A 15,652-nucleotide genomic window follows, 5' to 3' on the forward strand; every position below is an offset into this window, starting at 1 on the left:
TCTACAGGAAGTGTTTCGTGAGTTACATCTCCAGAAGACAACGGACGACCATCTATGACTTCTACGTGTACAGGTTTAGTTTTTTGTATTAATGATATTCTATGACATCTAGCAAATTCTTCATCTAAAAAACAAGATGAGGCTCCTGAATCTACCAAGGCAGAGGCTTTGTAATTATTAGGTCCTAAACGCACATCTATTATAAAACAAGGAGATGGTTCTGAGGAGAGGATAGGACCTTTATTAGAAGTTGTACAAGATTCCAGCCGCACGGTCCCTATTGTAGCTAGACGTACTCGTTTTCCGACATACTGTCTTCTTTGACAGCCGTACTCCTCATTTTGTAGTTACGTCGCTTCTTTGGACAATGTTGAGCAGTGTGCTTAGGTTCTCCACAATATAAGCACAATCCTTCTTGTCGACGACGAGACTTTTCTTGCTCAGTAAGAGGTTTGAAACGTACCGCATCAATTTGCATATCCTCTACTTCTGAAGGTATGTGTTGAGGAGACGTCGATGTTGCCATTGAATTGTAGTAACGTTGAGGCCCACTTGTGCGACTCTCGGATCGAAATTCAAAAAGTTGATTGTCGCACTTCACAGCAAAGTCAATTGCTTGACTCAATGTTTGAGGATCAGGTAAATTAAGCATCAATTTCTTTACCTCATATTGTAATCCGTAGAGAAATTGACTCACAAGTGCGGCATCATCCCACTTGATATCAGTTGCAAGTTGTCGAAATTGCGAAGCATATAATGTTACTGATCGATTGCCTTGTCGCAAAATACGGATCTTGTTGGTTGCAACACGAATTGCATCATGTTCTCCAAACATGGATCGAAACTCCGCCAAAAAAGCCTCCAGATTATCCAATATTGGATCTCGTCGTTCAAGAAAAGATGAAAACCATGACAATGCTGAACCTGAAAGAAGTGTACCAATGAATCTTACTTGTGACCCTGGAGTTGGATAGCTCTGGGGTTGAAGTTCAATCACTAGTTGGACCTGATTGATGAATCCTCGAAACTTGGATCTGGTACCATCAAACTTCTCGGGCAAGGCAACTCTCGGTTCTCTAACACTCGAAGGGTATTCCATTCTGGGAGAAGGGACATGGTTTGGTGCAGATGTTGAAGCAGCCCCAATCATCTCTATATCTTCACTTCCTACCATTCTTGTTGCTCCTTGTGGTGGTAAATTGAGTTGATGCATCGCAAGCATTAACTCCCTCAATTGTTCTTGCATCTGTGCCATTGCACTCTTCATTTCAACAAGCTCTGCCATAGTAGCACTTAGAAAAGAGAAGATGTCTAATAACGCTCAAAACAAATAGAAGAGAGGAATTGATAACAAAGAAAATACTAAGAACAATATCAGTTTAAAAGAGGGTAATCCGCAACTTCTAATGCGCTTATGTCTTATCAAGAAAAAGGGGTAATCCACTCTTAATCAAGAAAAGACAAAGCTCTGATATTGTAAGTGGACTCTTGTCAATCTGTCAAGGACAAGAACTCGATGAAAGCTAAAGAGTAAGTGAGACTTTTCTCAAAAAGAAATAGGACAAAATAGAAATATGTATATTAAGAAAGAAACTGGAATGGCTATTGCCAAAATACAAGAAAACTAGAGACCCTTGAAACTAGACTAGAAGCAAGAAAAGAGTTGACAAGAGTGAAGAGGGCTTCACTCTTGCCTCTATATATACTATCTAACTAGAAGCCACGTGGCGATGTTCTATAAGACCTCCAATATATGTTGACTTTCTAGGCCACATGCCTTTGCTTGCAAGGCAAGTTTTCTATGGATGGACCACGTAGTTAGCTTGTTCTTTAAGCTTCCAACATGCGTGGCACATGGCTAACTTGTTGACCAAATTTCTAACCTAAAAGTCAACTATAGACTCCTATAAAGTCAAAGCAGCGTCTATAAAGCTTCTAAGAAGCTTCTCTAGAAGATATTACACAATTAACCTACTTTTACATACTTTTATCTATTCATATAGGTAATTATATGTATGTCCGTGACAATATATTGGAATCGAGGCTGAAGAGTTCTTCAGTCTCGACAACACATCTCTTGGAGTTCTAGCTCACCTCTCTGGTGTTGTTCTTGTATTCATCTGATTAATCTAGTTCTTGTTAGTTCTTCTTGAACTTCTTGTTAGATCTTGAGCCTGCATTTCTGTGTCCATGACAGTTTGTTGAGACTTCACTCACCTCAACTATGAGAGCTAGTTTCTTCCTCATTAGAGTGTGGATTACCCCTCTGCTTGGAAGTGTACTAGCATTTTAGAAGTCGCGGATTACCCTCCTCTAAACAGATACTTCTTTTGTTACAATATTGGAGTCTTATTCTTCTTGGAGAGAGTGGATTATCCCTTTTCTTGAAGCTCTTAAGGCATTTTAGAGGTTGCGGAGTACCCTCCTCTAAACCAATATTGTCTTTTTGTAGAGTCATTTCTGTCCTTCTCTTAGAATGGCCGGAGGCCAAGATATTAGTATGACGGAAAGTTTGGAGTCCAAGTTGGATGCTATAATGAATGCCCTCGCTACGTATCTCAAAGAATTGCAGAGATTGAAGGAGTCATGGCAAGGCTTCATAATGATGGAGCATCTAGGATGGCACAATCTAGGTTGCACCAGCCTCAAACTTCTGCACTTGGAGAAGCAACTATGCCTCAGGTTCGATAAGCACCACTGGTTCTACAACATAAGAAGCCATGAGTTAGGTTACCGGACAAGTTCGATGGTACGTGTTCCAAGTTTCGAGGATTCGTCAACCAAATCAGGTTGATAACAGTTTTATAACCCGAACGCTATCCAACAGAGGAGTCACGTATTGAACTTGTTGGAACCTTACTTATAGGGCAAGCTCTATCATGGTTTGTTCCTTTGTTTGAGAAACGATCGTCCATACTAAACAACTTTGAAACCTTTTTGGAAACATTTGCGGAAGCATTTGGTGAACACGACAAGGTTCGATGGGCTACAACAAAGATTCGGTCACTACGATAAGAGATGCGTTCTACATCAGTCTATACATCGGACTTTAGGCAATTAGCATGCGACATCAATTGGGACGAAGAAGCATTGATGAGTCAATTCTATTGGGATTTAAGGAACAATATGAAGGATTTATTCTTAACTCTTCTTGATCCACAAATGTTCAACGAAGCTATTAGCCAAGCTGTGAAGTGCGATAATCACCTATTCCAACGCCGCCAAGATCAACGTTCAAGACAACATACGGTTCGCCATGCCCCAACTATATCGACAAGCAGCGTGAATTCACATTCAGAGATAGAAGACATGCAAATTGATGTGATATGTATCAAATCTCTTACTCTAGAAGAAAAAAAACAACGTATGGACGAAGGTCTATGCTTGTATTGCGGTGAAGAAGGCCACAAAGTTGGAAACTGCCCCAAGCAGCAAAATCGACGTATTGTCAAGACTAGAGGCACGTTTGTTCAGGAAAATGAGGATGTTTTGCCACAATAGGAACCGTGCGGTGTCGTATTACATGCTTTCCTGCTCGAGAATGCATCGGACGTCTGGCTGTAGAAGGAAGTATGGAGATTTGCTAATATTCAAGCAGTTTATTAGTTTTTGAGTATTGAAATATAAACAATTGCAAGAATATATCGTAAATCTATACGGATGTCCTTTGACTGCTCGTCGAAATCCTTTTTGCCCCAGCCGGTAGGTCTCTAGACGTTACAGAGAACCCCGAACTACCCAAAGTGCTAATCTTCGATACCTCTTTATACTCACAATCTTGTATCCACTAACTGTCTCGTTAGATTAACCCAATAAATTTCATTCACTTTGCATACTCAATCTTATAGACACCCTTTTAATTCTTCATCACAGACGTAACTCAATTTCACAAAACAGTCAAGAGTAATTACACCCACTTCATTAAAAATCTCGATTCACCAGTACAACCCTGACTTCAGCAACGATTGCCTCAGTCTTCCCAAAACCCTATGAAGAAAAAAAAACCCCAAATCTCTGTCTTTTTTTCCCGCCCCGAAGCATGAAGCTAGCTCTCCGATCCTTCTCAAAAAACTTATTCTCTCCCCTTTCATTTCTTAACATATCCTCCCCTTTAACCCTAATTCTTCCCTCTTTCAAACCCTAGCCTCTGAATTTCTTCAATCTTCCGTCTTGGATCCGGAATTGGCTGCCGCCGTCAGAGCTTTTTCCTCCGTTTTTACCTTTAAGAGATCCTTTTACCGAAAGGACGTTCCCGGAACAGCACAAAGGACGGAATAGCCTGAAACGGAATCGAAACCCCCGTAATCACGACCACATTGAGTCACCCGACCAATTCAGGTCTCATATTGGCTAAGAGGCCCGTAGTAAGATCTGGATGTTCCCATAATTGGACCGCATTGGATTGCCCGACCAATTCAAGTCTCATATAGGGTAAGAGGCCCGTAACAGGATCTGGATTGGATGTCTTGAAATTGGATCCAATTGGCTCTTCGAACAAGGTTCATCCGTCATTGAATTGGTCCTTTCTCTTTCTGTTGACTCCCATTATTAGAATCGAATGGAGCATTTCAATATGTCGCGGCTGACTGTAACGGGGTGACTGACCCTGGCCTCTCAATATTTGCAGTGGAATCGGTCATTGCTCCCAATATTCGAGGTAACTGAACATTAATAAAAGTCCCCTTTCTTTATATTTTCACGGTATACTCGTGTTACAACACGACAACGGCTGGACAGTGAAATGTTGCAACAACAATCAAGTTCCTTTCTTTCTGCTCAACCTGCCCTTTGCTTACAATCCTTTTGCTTATTGGCCCTCAGAAACTGAAAACCTTAGCATTATTAGATTCAAGAGTATCTCCTTGTTTCTTAGACGAAGAATTTGCGAAGTGTCATAAGATCCCTTTAGTACAAAAATCCAAACCTATTCACGTTGAGGTCATAGATGGATGACCTTTATTATCTGGTAGTATCACCCATGAATGTGAACCTATAGAAGTGACGTTTAAGGGCCATAGTAGTCATATTATTTTCAATATTATTAGAACCCCATCAAATCCTATTATTCTTGGTCTTTTTTGGTTGAAAAAGCATAACCCATCCATAGATTGGAGGTTGCGGAAGATGACCTTTCCCACAAAACCACCCAAGAGCAAGCTTAGTAGAAAATCCTGAATAGAAAAATTCTTATTTATAGGAGTAAGAGTGTTTATAAGATCGTCTAAGGAAGGCACACCATTTGTCATTTATGCAGCTCCAACTACCGGGGAGAAGATCTCGACAGCAAGTATATCTGAGCAATATAAGGATTTTAAAGACGTGTTTCAAAAGAAGAATGTCGACATGCTACCGGAACACTGACCATATGATTGCGCCATAGACTTGCAGGAAGGAGTACAACTACCTTTTGGCCCAATCTATAATCTATCGCAGACGGACTTGGCAGAGTTGTGGAAGTACATCGATGAGAATCTAGCCAAGAACTTCATCCATCATTCAAAATCGTCAGTTGGAGCACCCATCTTATTTGTGAAGAAGAAAGATGGCTTGTTGCGGATGTACGTGGACTATCGAGGCCTCAACAAGGTAACAATGAAGAATCGTTACCCGTTACCCTTGATTTCTGGTCTCTTAGAACAACTTGGACATGCAAGGATCTTTACAAAAATTGATCTAAGAAGAGCTTACAACCTCGTACGAATCAAGGAAGGAGATGAGTGAAAGACAGCGTTCCGTACAAGGTATGGCCATTTTGAGTATAATATCATGCCCTTTGGTCTTACCAATGCTCCAACGATCTTTCAACATATGATGAATGATATTTTTCGAGAGCACCTTGACGATTTTGTTGTCATCTATTTGGATGATATTTTGATATTTTCCAAAAATGAGGAAGAGCATGAAAAGCACGTTCATTTAGTCTTGGAGAAACTATGCGAGCGAGGACTATATGCCAAGTTGGAGAAGTGTTTATTTCACTAAATAGAGATGGAGTTTTTGGAGTTCGTTGTGACTACGGAAGGCTTGAAGATGGACTCCAAGAAGGTGGAAGCATTCGTATCCTCGGAGGTTCTAAAGACGATTAGAGACGTACAATGCTTTCTTGGTTTTATCAACTTCTATTGGATCTTCATCAAGAATTACTCTCAAGTTGCTGCTCCTCTCACTCGGTTGATATGCAAAGATAAGCTGGAATGGGAACCTCTAGCGGAGAAGGCGTTTCAAGATCTGAAGACCACATTTACTACGGCCCCAATCTTGGTACATCCAGACTTTACAAAGGCCTTTTATTTAGAAACTGATGCTTCGGATTTTGCTTTGGGAGCTGTACTTTTATAAATGGGAGAAGACAAGAAGCTCCATCCGGTTGCATTCTATTCTCGAAAGTTCTCTGCTGCTAAAATCAATTATAAGATCCACGATAAAGAACTTCTTGCTATAGTGGATTCTTTCCAAGAATGGCGTCACTTTCTTGAAGGAGCTGCACACCCAGTGACCATATACACAGATTACAAGAATTTGGAGTATTTCATGTCGACTCGAGTTCTAATTCGACGTCAAGTTCGGTGGAGTATGTCGCTATCTAGGTTTGATTTTGTTATCACTTATCGACTTGGAAAGCAGCAAGGACTATCTGATGCCTTATCGTGGAGATAGTATCTTGTACCAAAGGTTGGAAAAGTAGTGTTTGATCAACAATGTATGACGTTGTTGAAGCTAGAGCAATTTCGGCTTTGTGCTACTATTGTATCAATTGATGCTGACTTCCTGAATCAGGTACGTGCCGTAACCATTGAAGATTTAGTAGCCATTGATATCAAGCAGTGTGCCAATGATGACAAGTTCAAGGTGGAGGGAGATCTTTTATACTTTGAGGAGCGATTGTATATCCCAAAAAGACGAACACGACTCCGAAGTCTTCAATCTCGCCATGATTTTCCAACTGTGGAACATTTTGGATTCAACAAGACCTTGGAGCTTATTTCTCGAGATTTTTGGTGGCCCCAAATGTGGAAGGATGTGAAAGATTTTGTCCTCTCCTTAGACATATGTTTAAGATCCAAGAACCCTCGACATCGCCCTTATGGACTCTTACAGCCATTGTCGATTCCACGTCGATCATGGTCTTCAGTTTCCATGGACTTCATCACGGACCTACAATCATCTAACTCATTTGACAACATCTTTGTCGTGGTAGATCGGCTTACAAAGATGGCACACTTTGTCCCTTACAAGAAGACATCGTCCAGTGAAGTCACAGCAAGGCTCTTTCTCGATAATGTGTATCGATATCATGGACTACCAGATGATATCGTATCAGATCAAGGAACCTAATTCGTATCAAAGTTTTGGAGATCTCTCTTTGAGATACTGAAGGTGGATATCAAGCTTTCTTCGGCTTTTCATCCTCAAACTGATGGCCAAACGGAACGAGTGAATCAAGTCTTGGAACAATACTTACGATGCAACATCAACTATCAGCATGAGGATTGGACCACATATCTGTCGCTAGTCGAGTTTGCATATAACAACACCCTCCATGCGTCGACTCAATACACACCATTCTTTTCCAACTATGGGTATCATCCGAAGCTTGATTTATTGAATTCGTCAACAAATAACAATCCAGCAGCTGAAGGATTTGCAAAAAAACTATTAGAGCTTCAAAATACGTTGAAGCTTTAATTACAATCTGCTCAAGAATCCTACAAGGCATCTGCAGATAGATTTCAAAATCAAGTACCTACTTTCAAAATTAGAGATAAAGCATGGCTTCTTTGACGAAATATCAAGACCAAGCGACCATGTGATAAGTTGGACTATCGAAGATTGGGACTATTTATCATCCAGAAGCAAATCAATCTAGTGGCGTACCGTCTGGAATTATCGGCTTCTATGAAGGTACATCCAGTCTTTCATGTTTCTCTGTTGGAGCCTTATCGAGAGTTGTCTTTTCCTGGAAGAGTACAATGTCCGCCACCTAGTATTGAGATCGAGAACCACAAGGAATACGAGGTTGAAAAGGTGCTAGATTCACAGTGAAGGTGAGGCAAGTTGGAGTATCTTGTTCATTAGTGCAGCTACGATATTAATGAGCGAACGTGGGAGCCAGCTGAAAATCTCGCCAATGCGCCGCAAAAGGTATATGAGTTTCATCAACAACATCCTCATAAACCTAAGCCGGTTCAACGATAGCTTCTTTCTGAAGCTTGCTCACCCAAGAATATAAGAAAGGGGGAGAGCACCACCAAAATTCGTAGTTGATGTAGTTATTTTCTCCAAGATAAAGTAGAATTTTTTTAGTAGCCATAGTTTGGTCTTGTGATATGGATAGCCAAGAGATAGATATTATGCCAGTCAAATTATCTCAACCAACTAGCTCACGAAGGTGACCCCGAGATAAAGAACTGCCTACACTATGACGACGACGGAGGATATCGAGTAATCGATCATTGGTTATTATATTTGAGTTCGAGCGTACTTACGATGGTCAGCTAGAAGGCATATTTACAAGATAATTTTACAATGAGGACACGGAAGTTCATGCTTGGTCAGAAGTCGAAGGCGTGGGCCACTACCATTGGCTTCAAGGGCCAATGAACTACTTACCTCGTGAACAACAGTTGGAGTTCATAGTAGACGATATGCGATAGATCTTCATTTTCTTGCTTTGATACTGATTAATAACAACACTGCTTCTCAAAGATCTCGAAGCTAAAGGAGGGGGTGATGTTAGGAATATAGTCCTTAGAACCTTCTAGAGACAAGTTTCTAGAACCTTCTAGAAGCAAGTCTCCGGAATCTTCTAGAAGCTTCCTAGTTGATGGAAATTGCTTGAGAAGCTTCCTAATTGGTAGAAGATGTTAGGGACATAGTCCTTAGAATCTTCTAGAGACAAGTTTCTAGAACCTTCTAGAAGCAAGTCTGTGGAACCTTCTAGAAGCTTTCTAGTTGATAGAAGTTACTTGAGAAGCTTCTTAAATAGGAGTATATATTGGAATCGAGGCTGAAGAGTTCTTCAATCTCGACAACACATCTCTTAGAGCTCTAGTTCACCTCTTTGGTATTGTTCTTGTATTCATCTGATTAATCTAGTTCTTGTTAGTTCTTCTTGAACTTCTTGTTAGATCTCGAGCCTGTATTTCTGTGTCCGTGACAAAACCACGATAGTGCTAAACTTGAAAGAAGCGTATCAATGAATCTAACTTACGATCCTAGAGTTGGATAGCTTTGGAGTTGAAGTTCAATCACAAGTTGCACTTGATTGATAAATCCTCGAAACTTAGATCTGGTGCCATCAAACTTCTCGTGTAGGGTAATTCTTGATTCTCCAATATTTGAAGGACGTTCCACTATAGTAAAAAAGACATGGTTTGGTGCAGATGTTGAAGCAGCTCGAACCATTTCTATATCTTCACTTCCTGCAAATCTTGTTGCTCCTTATGGTGGTAAATTGAGTTGATGCATCGCAAGCATTAACTCCCTCAATTGCTCTTGCATTTATACCATTGCACTCTTCATTTCAACAAGTTCTGCCATGATAACACTTAGAAGAGAGAAGATGTCTAATATCGCTCAAGACAAATAGAAGAGAGGACTTGAGAACAAAGAAAATACTAACGACAATATCAATTTAGAAGAGAGTAATCCGCAACTTCTAATATGCTTATATCTTATCAAGAAAAAGGGGTAATCCACTCTTAATCAAGATTAGACAAAGCTCTGATATTGTAAGTGTACTCTTGTCAATCTGTCAAGGACAAGAACTTGATGAAAAAGTAATTCAGATAAGTGAGCCTTCACTTAAAGAAAGGTAACAAAATATAAATAAATAAGTATGTATATTGAAAGAAAAAATAGAATGGCTATTGCCAAAAGACAAGAAAATTAGAGACCCTTGAAACTACATTGGAAGCAAGAAAGGAGTTGACAAGAGTGAAGAAGGCTTTACTCTTGTCTCTATATATACTATCTAATTAGGGGCTACGTGGTGACGTTCTATAGGACCTCCAATATGTGTTGACTTTGTAGGATACATGCCTTGACTTACAAGGCAAGTTTTTCTATGTGTGGACCACATAATTAAGTTGATCTTCAAGCTAACAATATGTGTGGCACATGGCCAACTTGTTGACCACGTTTCTAATCCAAAAAGTCAATTAAAGACACCTATGAAGTCAAAGCAGCGTCTACTAAGCTTCTAGGAAGCTTTCATATCAAATACTATAGAATTAACTTACTTTTACCTACTTTTACTTACTTCCACCTATTTATATATGTAATTAGTAGCTTACATGAGTATGTCTGTGACACAAGCACTACCTTCAAGTAGAATTTATCTTTTTATAACCAGAAGCTTTATTCATGAAGCCATCTATGTTGATCAAATCTTTATTGATACTAACATGCTTAAATTTTCTCTTCGTGCAAATCCATTATTAAAAAAAGTTGTTGTTTTTTTCTTAATAGCAATACCTTCAACTTTCTTGAACAAATTTATTGACATACAATTGATTTTTTGTTACATTTTATCAATACATGTTAAAGATCTCTTTCATGTAATTAGATTTGTGAGATGTTTTATGTTCTATCCAAAACATGTTTATTGGTATATAATAATTTATAACATAAAATATTTTAAGTATATTACTAATTATAGAAATATCAATTAATGAGACTTTTCTTTTATTCTCTCTTATTCTTCCAAAATTCACTTTATTCTACATTGTTGATGCTACATTAATGTAAATTAGTTCACTTTTAAGAATTTTTACTATAATACAGAAGATTTCATATTCTTACTTGTAAAAAAGACAATAAATTTTGCAAATAAGAAACAAATTAAAAAAAATAAAAAATAAATCTCTAAAACTAAAGTAAATTAGAGAATTCTTCAAGATGAAGCTAAGAAAATTATCCACTTTAAGAACATCTTGCAAAAGTTAAAAGTACCTAGTCTCTTCTCCAACAAGGTTTTCATGAGCTATTTGGACTATGAACCAATCAACAACATTGGAGTTAGGTCTACACCAACAAAAATTGATATATACTCATATTACAACAATATAAGTATAATTAAATTTACAATATATTATGTTTTTTATTCTAAATTCAAGCTTATTAAATTATACCACTATCATATTTTAAAAAAATAATTTAAGATGACATCTTTTTCTCATATATAAATTCAAATGATTAGGCAACATACATCTTTATCCAAGCACTAGTTAGAATATCTTTTAAAAATCATTGACGATTCTTAAGACTCAAATGTCTAAGAGATTTCTCAAGCATTGATTTATTACATAATAGGTTACAATTGGAGTTTATAAAATCTCTTATATCCAAATCTATGCCTTGTCATAAGCACTAAATCTTATTAAAAAAAACTAAGAGTTACACAATGTACCAAAATCTCTATGGACATTCCTACTAATTCTTATAACCTATTTTGCAACCATGGTTTTAATAGTCTAATTCAAACAAATAACAATTTTAAAGTAGGTATTACAACTTTTTTTAGCCCCATCACTTAAAATCCATGTTTCTTAACTTTTTCCAAGTGTAGTTTAAAATATGCATTTTAACATATACATAGGATTAAGATCAATAGAATAGGTTATAATAATAATGTAGATAGAAGTTTGATATCCTCATTACTCTTTGGATCATGTATTGTTCTCTAGATTTATGCAAATGTAAAGTGACAAAATAAAGAATATAAGACTTTGCTTCTTTGCTTAGTGGCGGGAATTTCCATGTAATACATTCTGTGAGTTTATGCATTAAAAAATATTCGTTTAAAGAGCTGTAGGATCTTGCTAAAATTGGGTTCAGGAATGTGAATATTACTGACAAGCTCACGGAAGCTCGAAGTGTAAAGAAGAGTGAACGAGAGAATGGACCCCTCCTTCAAGAGAGAGAGAGAGAGCAAGCGACAAAAATTTGTGGTATTTACAACACTACCAACTTCCCATTTTTTCAATCAATTGTTGAGTTGTTGAGCCTAGGATTGGACCCACAACATGCGATCAGTCAACGGGCTGTTGGTTTTCGAGGGTGAGTTGCAGATTAGGCTTTTAGACAAGGTTGAGAGTAACGACCAATATGTGAAGCCGCGGTAAAGTTCAGCAATCCAGTTGTGCAATCAATGAGGTGCACATGACTCTATTGAACCTCAGAAACTAGAAACCAACTATTTTGCAGAACTTGTTTAGAGCACTAGGAGAACCACATGTACTAGATCTCGCCGGAGTACTAAGCACAAATCCAAACAACTGCACGAAATGGCTACTCTCAACACAGGCGGCGCTATCAGATTCAGTGCAATCAAGGGCGAGAGAGATTGTCGAATTGCTCCTCTTAGTTGTGCGTGGACCTACAACAAACTTAAAGGCCTACGTATGATCTTTTGCAAATCACTACTTGTTGGGATAATGCTACAAACTTCAGTTAGCAAGAAAACAATAAGGTCTATCAAACAGATCATACTGTAAACTTCTTTTTAATGTCATGAAGATAATGATTGTGGAGCTGTTGTTAGTTTCCATTCACTTGAGAGACAGATATGTTATACTTTCAGACCAGAGAATAAATAAAAGTGAGATATGAAATAGATAAATCAATAAACAGCTCCATATTCCAATTCTTCGGGACAGTTCGAAGAAGGCCTTATTAGACAACTGGCTACTGCCGCAATGCCGCCACCAACTCTATCTGCTAGCAGCAATGCTCCACACTCAAAACTTATAAAGATCCAAAAGTAGCCTCTTCAAGAAGTAATGACAGAATAGACGAAGCAACTCTCAGTTTCCTGACATCCTCAAACGTCACGTCTGTAAGAAACGGCTCCTTCGTGCCACAACAAACGACCATTGGTTTGGACGACGAATTTCATAGAGCTGAGTCCATTTTCGACTATGAAAGAAGAATCCGAGAAAATCTCCTCGTAAGAACAGAATATACAAACACTCCCTGTGAAGTGATGCTTAACGGCAGCTGCCGTGACTTGGAGGTTGTGCTTTTGTAACAGGAGGCTTAAGATTTGCGGAAGTGACAATGGAAGGTAAGGTAAGAGCCTCGAAAACCCCATCGAAGAGCAATTCCGGCAGGGACACCTCGAGCAGAAATTCCTCACCTCCAAGTCCAATACAAACGACCAGTGGAGCCCCCAACACACCGAAGATAAAAAGCAAGAGGGGTTCTAAGCACGTTTCAAATCAAGACCGCACCCGATCACGACGTGGTAAGAAAACCCTATGCCTTGCCATTCCTCCACCCAATTGCGTTCCACACAGAACAGGATTGCAAATCCTTACCTCCTTTGCAAGGTCGGTTGCTAATGATTCCCTAGACCGTTAAATGACATGATTCTTGTCAAATATTCCTCCACCCTGAGTGACCGAACTTAGAGCAGAATTTAAACTTCTGATGGAGAGAGACAGAGCTACGAATATGAATTTGAAATAGGTGTCTATCGAACTGTTAGGAAGGCTAGGCACGAGAGGCAGCACCGCGCAGAAGAATTTCGTACTCAGGAATCGCCAGGCGTGTAAGAAACCAGAAAGTACTGGAGTTCCTAGAACAGCCGGACATCCTACGTCCAAGGGATCGTCGCCACCGCGAATCAAAGCCTGCATATTCCCTCTGATTGGGGACGAGATTGGGACCTCCAGTAACAAAGGATCTAGCTTCTTCATGAATGCCGGCCACGATGGGGTGCGGGAGCCTAAGAGAACGGCCAACAAACAACGATCCTCACAAGACCACAACTCCAACAGCTAGAGCACGCAAGTTCACGGCTTATCTCATTGCTGAATATCACAGCCATTGCGAGAGTGCTAAGTCTAGTGCAATTCCTTAAATTGTACAAAATGAACTTGAACTGAATCAGCGACCCGGTCATGCCATCTCAGTCGAAATAGAGCAATATAGCCATCAGTGCCTTAAAATTTGAGGAACACCAACAAAATGTGTCGATGTTCTCCTAATTGTACTCGTTTCTGCCTCAAACCACAATGACATCATCTTCAACTTGTCACTCTGAAACTATCTAATTTAGAAGATGATTCTGATGTACACAGCTGCTTAACAAAAACTCAAAATAAGATCAAACCCGTTCATATTCTCTTTCCTGCACAAAATGTGTTTTGTCTGATCCCCGTTAAGAAGACCAACCTCGTTCCCATTTTGTTCCTAGCATAATATTACGGCCCTGCTCTTCGCCATCTCAAATTTTTGCTAGTAGCTACTCACACCATTTAGCAAAAAAATTAGTCGTAATACAAGTCCACTGATAACATATTGATGACATTTACGTAGATCCTGTACTGTGCATTGATTACCTACAGAAAATACATGAATTGTGGACAGAGTGCATCAGAAAATTCTAAGGCAATGGTTGACTATCAATTTACAGACGTAAGAGCACCACACTGTGTTCTCTGCAGTGGTGGAAATAACATATATGCCCGCCGTTATTTCAGTACATCAACAAGCGTATGCCTTGCAGAAACCCAACATGCTCAACGTGCAAAACTTGACTTAGCTCATGCAGATAGGCAATTTTTGAATATGACCAACTTGACGAGCAGATGCTGACCACAAGCTGTTACAGGATGAGTTAGTTATCTATAAGGATACGAGAGGAGTATCAAGTGGCTCGCACTGCTGCAAATGCTCACAACAAAGAAAGGATTATCTAGAACGAGATAAAAAAATCTTTTTGTCTGAATCAATTACATGTTTGATCAACGGAATTAGCATGATGTCTACTGAAATACAGAAGCGGTAACCATGCAACCAACTATTTCTCGCTACACTAATTAGCGTGCACATGGTAAGATTTCGATTTGAGAATCAGCGAACCAAACACAAAGATATGGGTATCAATACCTTGAAAAAACACAGGTAAACTCGTCTCCGAAATTCGAAGCAGCTTCTTACCCAAAGTCCATACCCACATGCACAATTCAGATAAAGAACAAACCTCAAGGTTGCTATGCAGAGAGAGCAATTTGAAACACCACTCTTTGAATACTATCATCTGGTGGGTGCCAACAGGGAATCTAAAAAATGAGCCAGGGCGAAATTGGGATTCGATAAGAACAACTTCATGTTAAGCCAGGCTACACCCAGTGGTGAGATCTAAAAGACATTCAAGGCGAAGTGTGCCCTTTGGCGATCACATGAGTTCATAATGCCTGCAATATATGCGCCCGCATGATGCACGAATGGTGTCCACATAATGCCCACAAGATGCTCATGACGTTGGAACAAGATCTTTGCACGTTCGTGAGACGTATTTACGAGAACATAAAGACTTCAATCTCTTAACAAAGACTCAACACATTTTCTTTCAGCAGTCGCTTCAAACAACTCAAGCGACAGTACGCTAACGGTTGCTGACTGAGGGGTACTGGCAAGCTTACTAACCCGTGTACGGTACGGTAGATTCTCTCTTGTTGATGAAGGCTGCTGAGAAATCCTTTCCCAACGCTACAATTCTTGCGTAATCTGCAGGCTGTAGAGTACTTATTCCGATAGAAACTCATACTTCCGCAATTTCCGGGATGTGAAATGTTAAATATCAGGCAGAAGCATCGGACATAATTCTGCTGAATCTCGGGATGTTGGGTATGAGCAGACATTA

The 15,652-nt window shown here is 39.3% G+C and overlaps 2 protein-coding genes across 6 annotated transcripts; one reads left to right on the plus strand and one right to left on the minus strand.

Moving 5' to 3' along the window:
• The first annotated feature begins 13,059 nt into the window (after positions 1-13,059).
• LOC141046085 (uncharacterized) lies at positions 13,060-14,049 on the plus strand. 2 transcript variants are annotated; one of them, XM_073538133.1, is made up of 2 exons: positions 13,060-13,246; positions 13,490-14,049. In XM_073538133.1, exons 1-2 carry the CDS (start codon positions 13,060-13,062, stop codon positions 13,783-13,785), a joined length of 483 nt encoding a protein of 160 aa, XP_073394234.1. In that variant the 3' UTR covers positions 13,786-14,049. The 2 variants fall into 2 exon arrangements, with proteins under 2 accessions (XP_073394234.1, XP_073394237.1); XM_073538136.2 differs by having other exon boundaries at positions 13,499-14,049.
• On the minus strand, positions 13,923-15,650 carry LOC112285243 (uncharacterized). 4 transcript variants are annotated; one of them, XR_016505890.1, is made up of 3 exons: positions 15,436-15,574; positions 14,896-14,938; positions 13,923-14,729 (listed from the first exon to the last, which is right to left on the minus strand). XR_016505890.1 is itself a non-coding variant. In XM_073538147.2 (3 exons), exons 1-3 carry the CDS (start codon positions 15,648-15,650, stop codon positions 14,231-14,233), a joined length of 276 nt encoding a protein of 91 aa, XP_073394248.1. In that variant the 3' UTR covers positions 13,923-14,230. The 4 variants fall into 4 exon arrangements, 3 of the variants coding, with proteins under 3 accessions (XP_073394248.1, XP_073394243.1, XP_090111153.1); XM_073538147.2 differs by having other exon boundaries at positions 13,923-14,248; positions 15,436-15,650; XM_073538142.2 differs by having other exon boundaries at positions 13,923-14,608; positions 15,436-15,650.
• Between the last annotated feature and the right edge of the window lie 2 nt (positions 15,651-15,652).

This window comes from Physcomitrium patens, chromosome 1 (assembly GCF_059467195.1).
Source record: "Physcomitrium patens ecotype Gransden chromosome 1, ASM5946719v1, whole genome shotgun sequence".
NCBI lineage: Eukaryota > Viridiplantae > Streptophyta > Bryopsida > Funariales > Funariaceae > Physcomitrium > Physcomitrium patens.

Excerpts from the sequence above, each read along its gene's own strand:
- LOC141046085 (XM_073538133.1), top strand. The coding sequence starts at position 13,060 with ATGGAAGGTAAGGTAAGAGCCTCGAAAACCCCATCGAAGAGCAATTCC. Across the intron at positions 13,247-13,489 it reads CCGCACCCGATCACGACGTG|GAAGGCTAGGCACGAGAGGC; the intron begins GTAAGAAAACCC and ends TCGAACTGTTAG.
- LOC112285243 (XM_073538142.2), bottom strand. The coding sequence starts at position 15,650 with ATGTCTGCTCATACCCAACATCCCGAGATTCAGCAGAATTATGTCCGA. Across the intron at positions 14,939-15,435 it reads ATCTACCGTACCGTACACGG|CTGCTTCGAATTTCGGAGAC; the intron begins GTTAGTAAGCTT and ends TTGGGTAAGAAG. Across the intron at positions 14,609-14,895 it reads TTTACCTGTGTTTTTTCAAG|CTTGTGGTCAGCATCTGCTC; the intron begins GTATTGATACCC and ends ATCCTGTAACAG.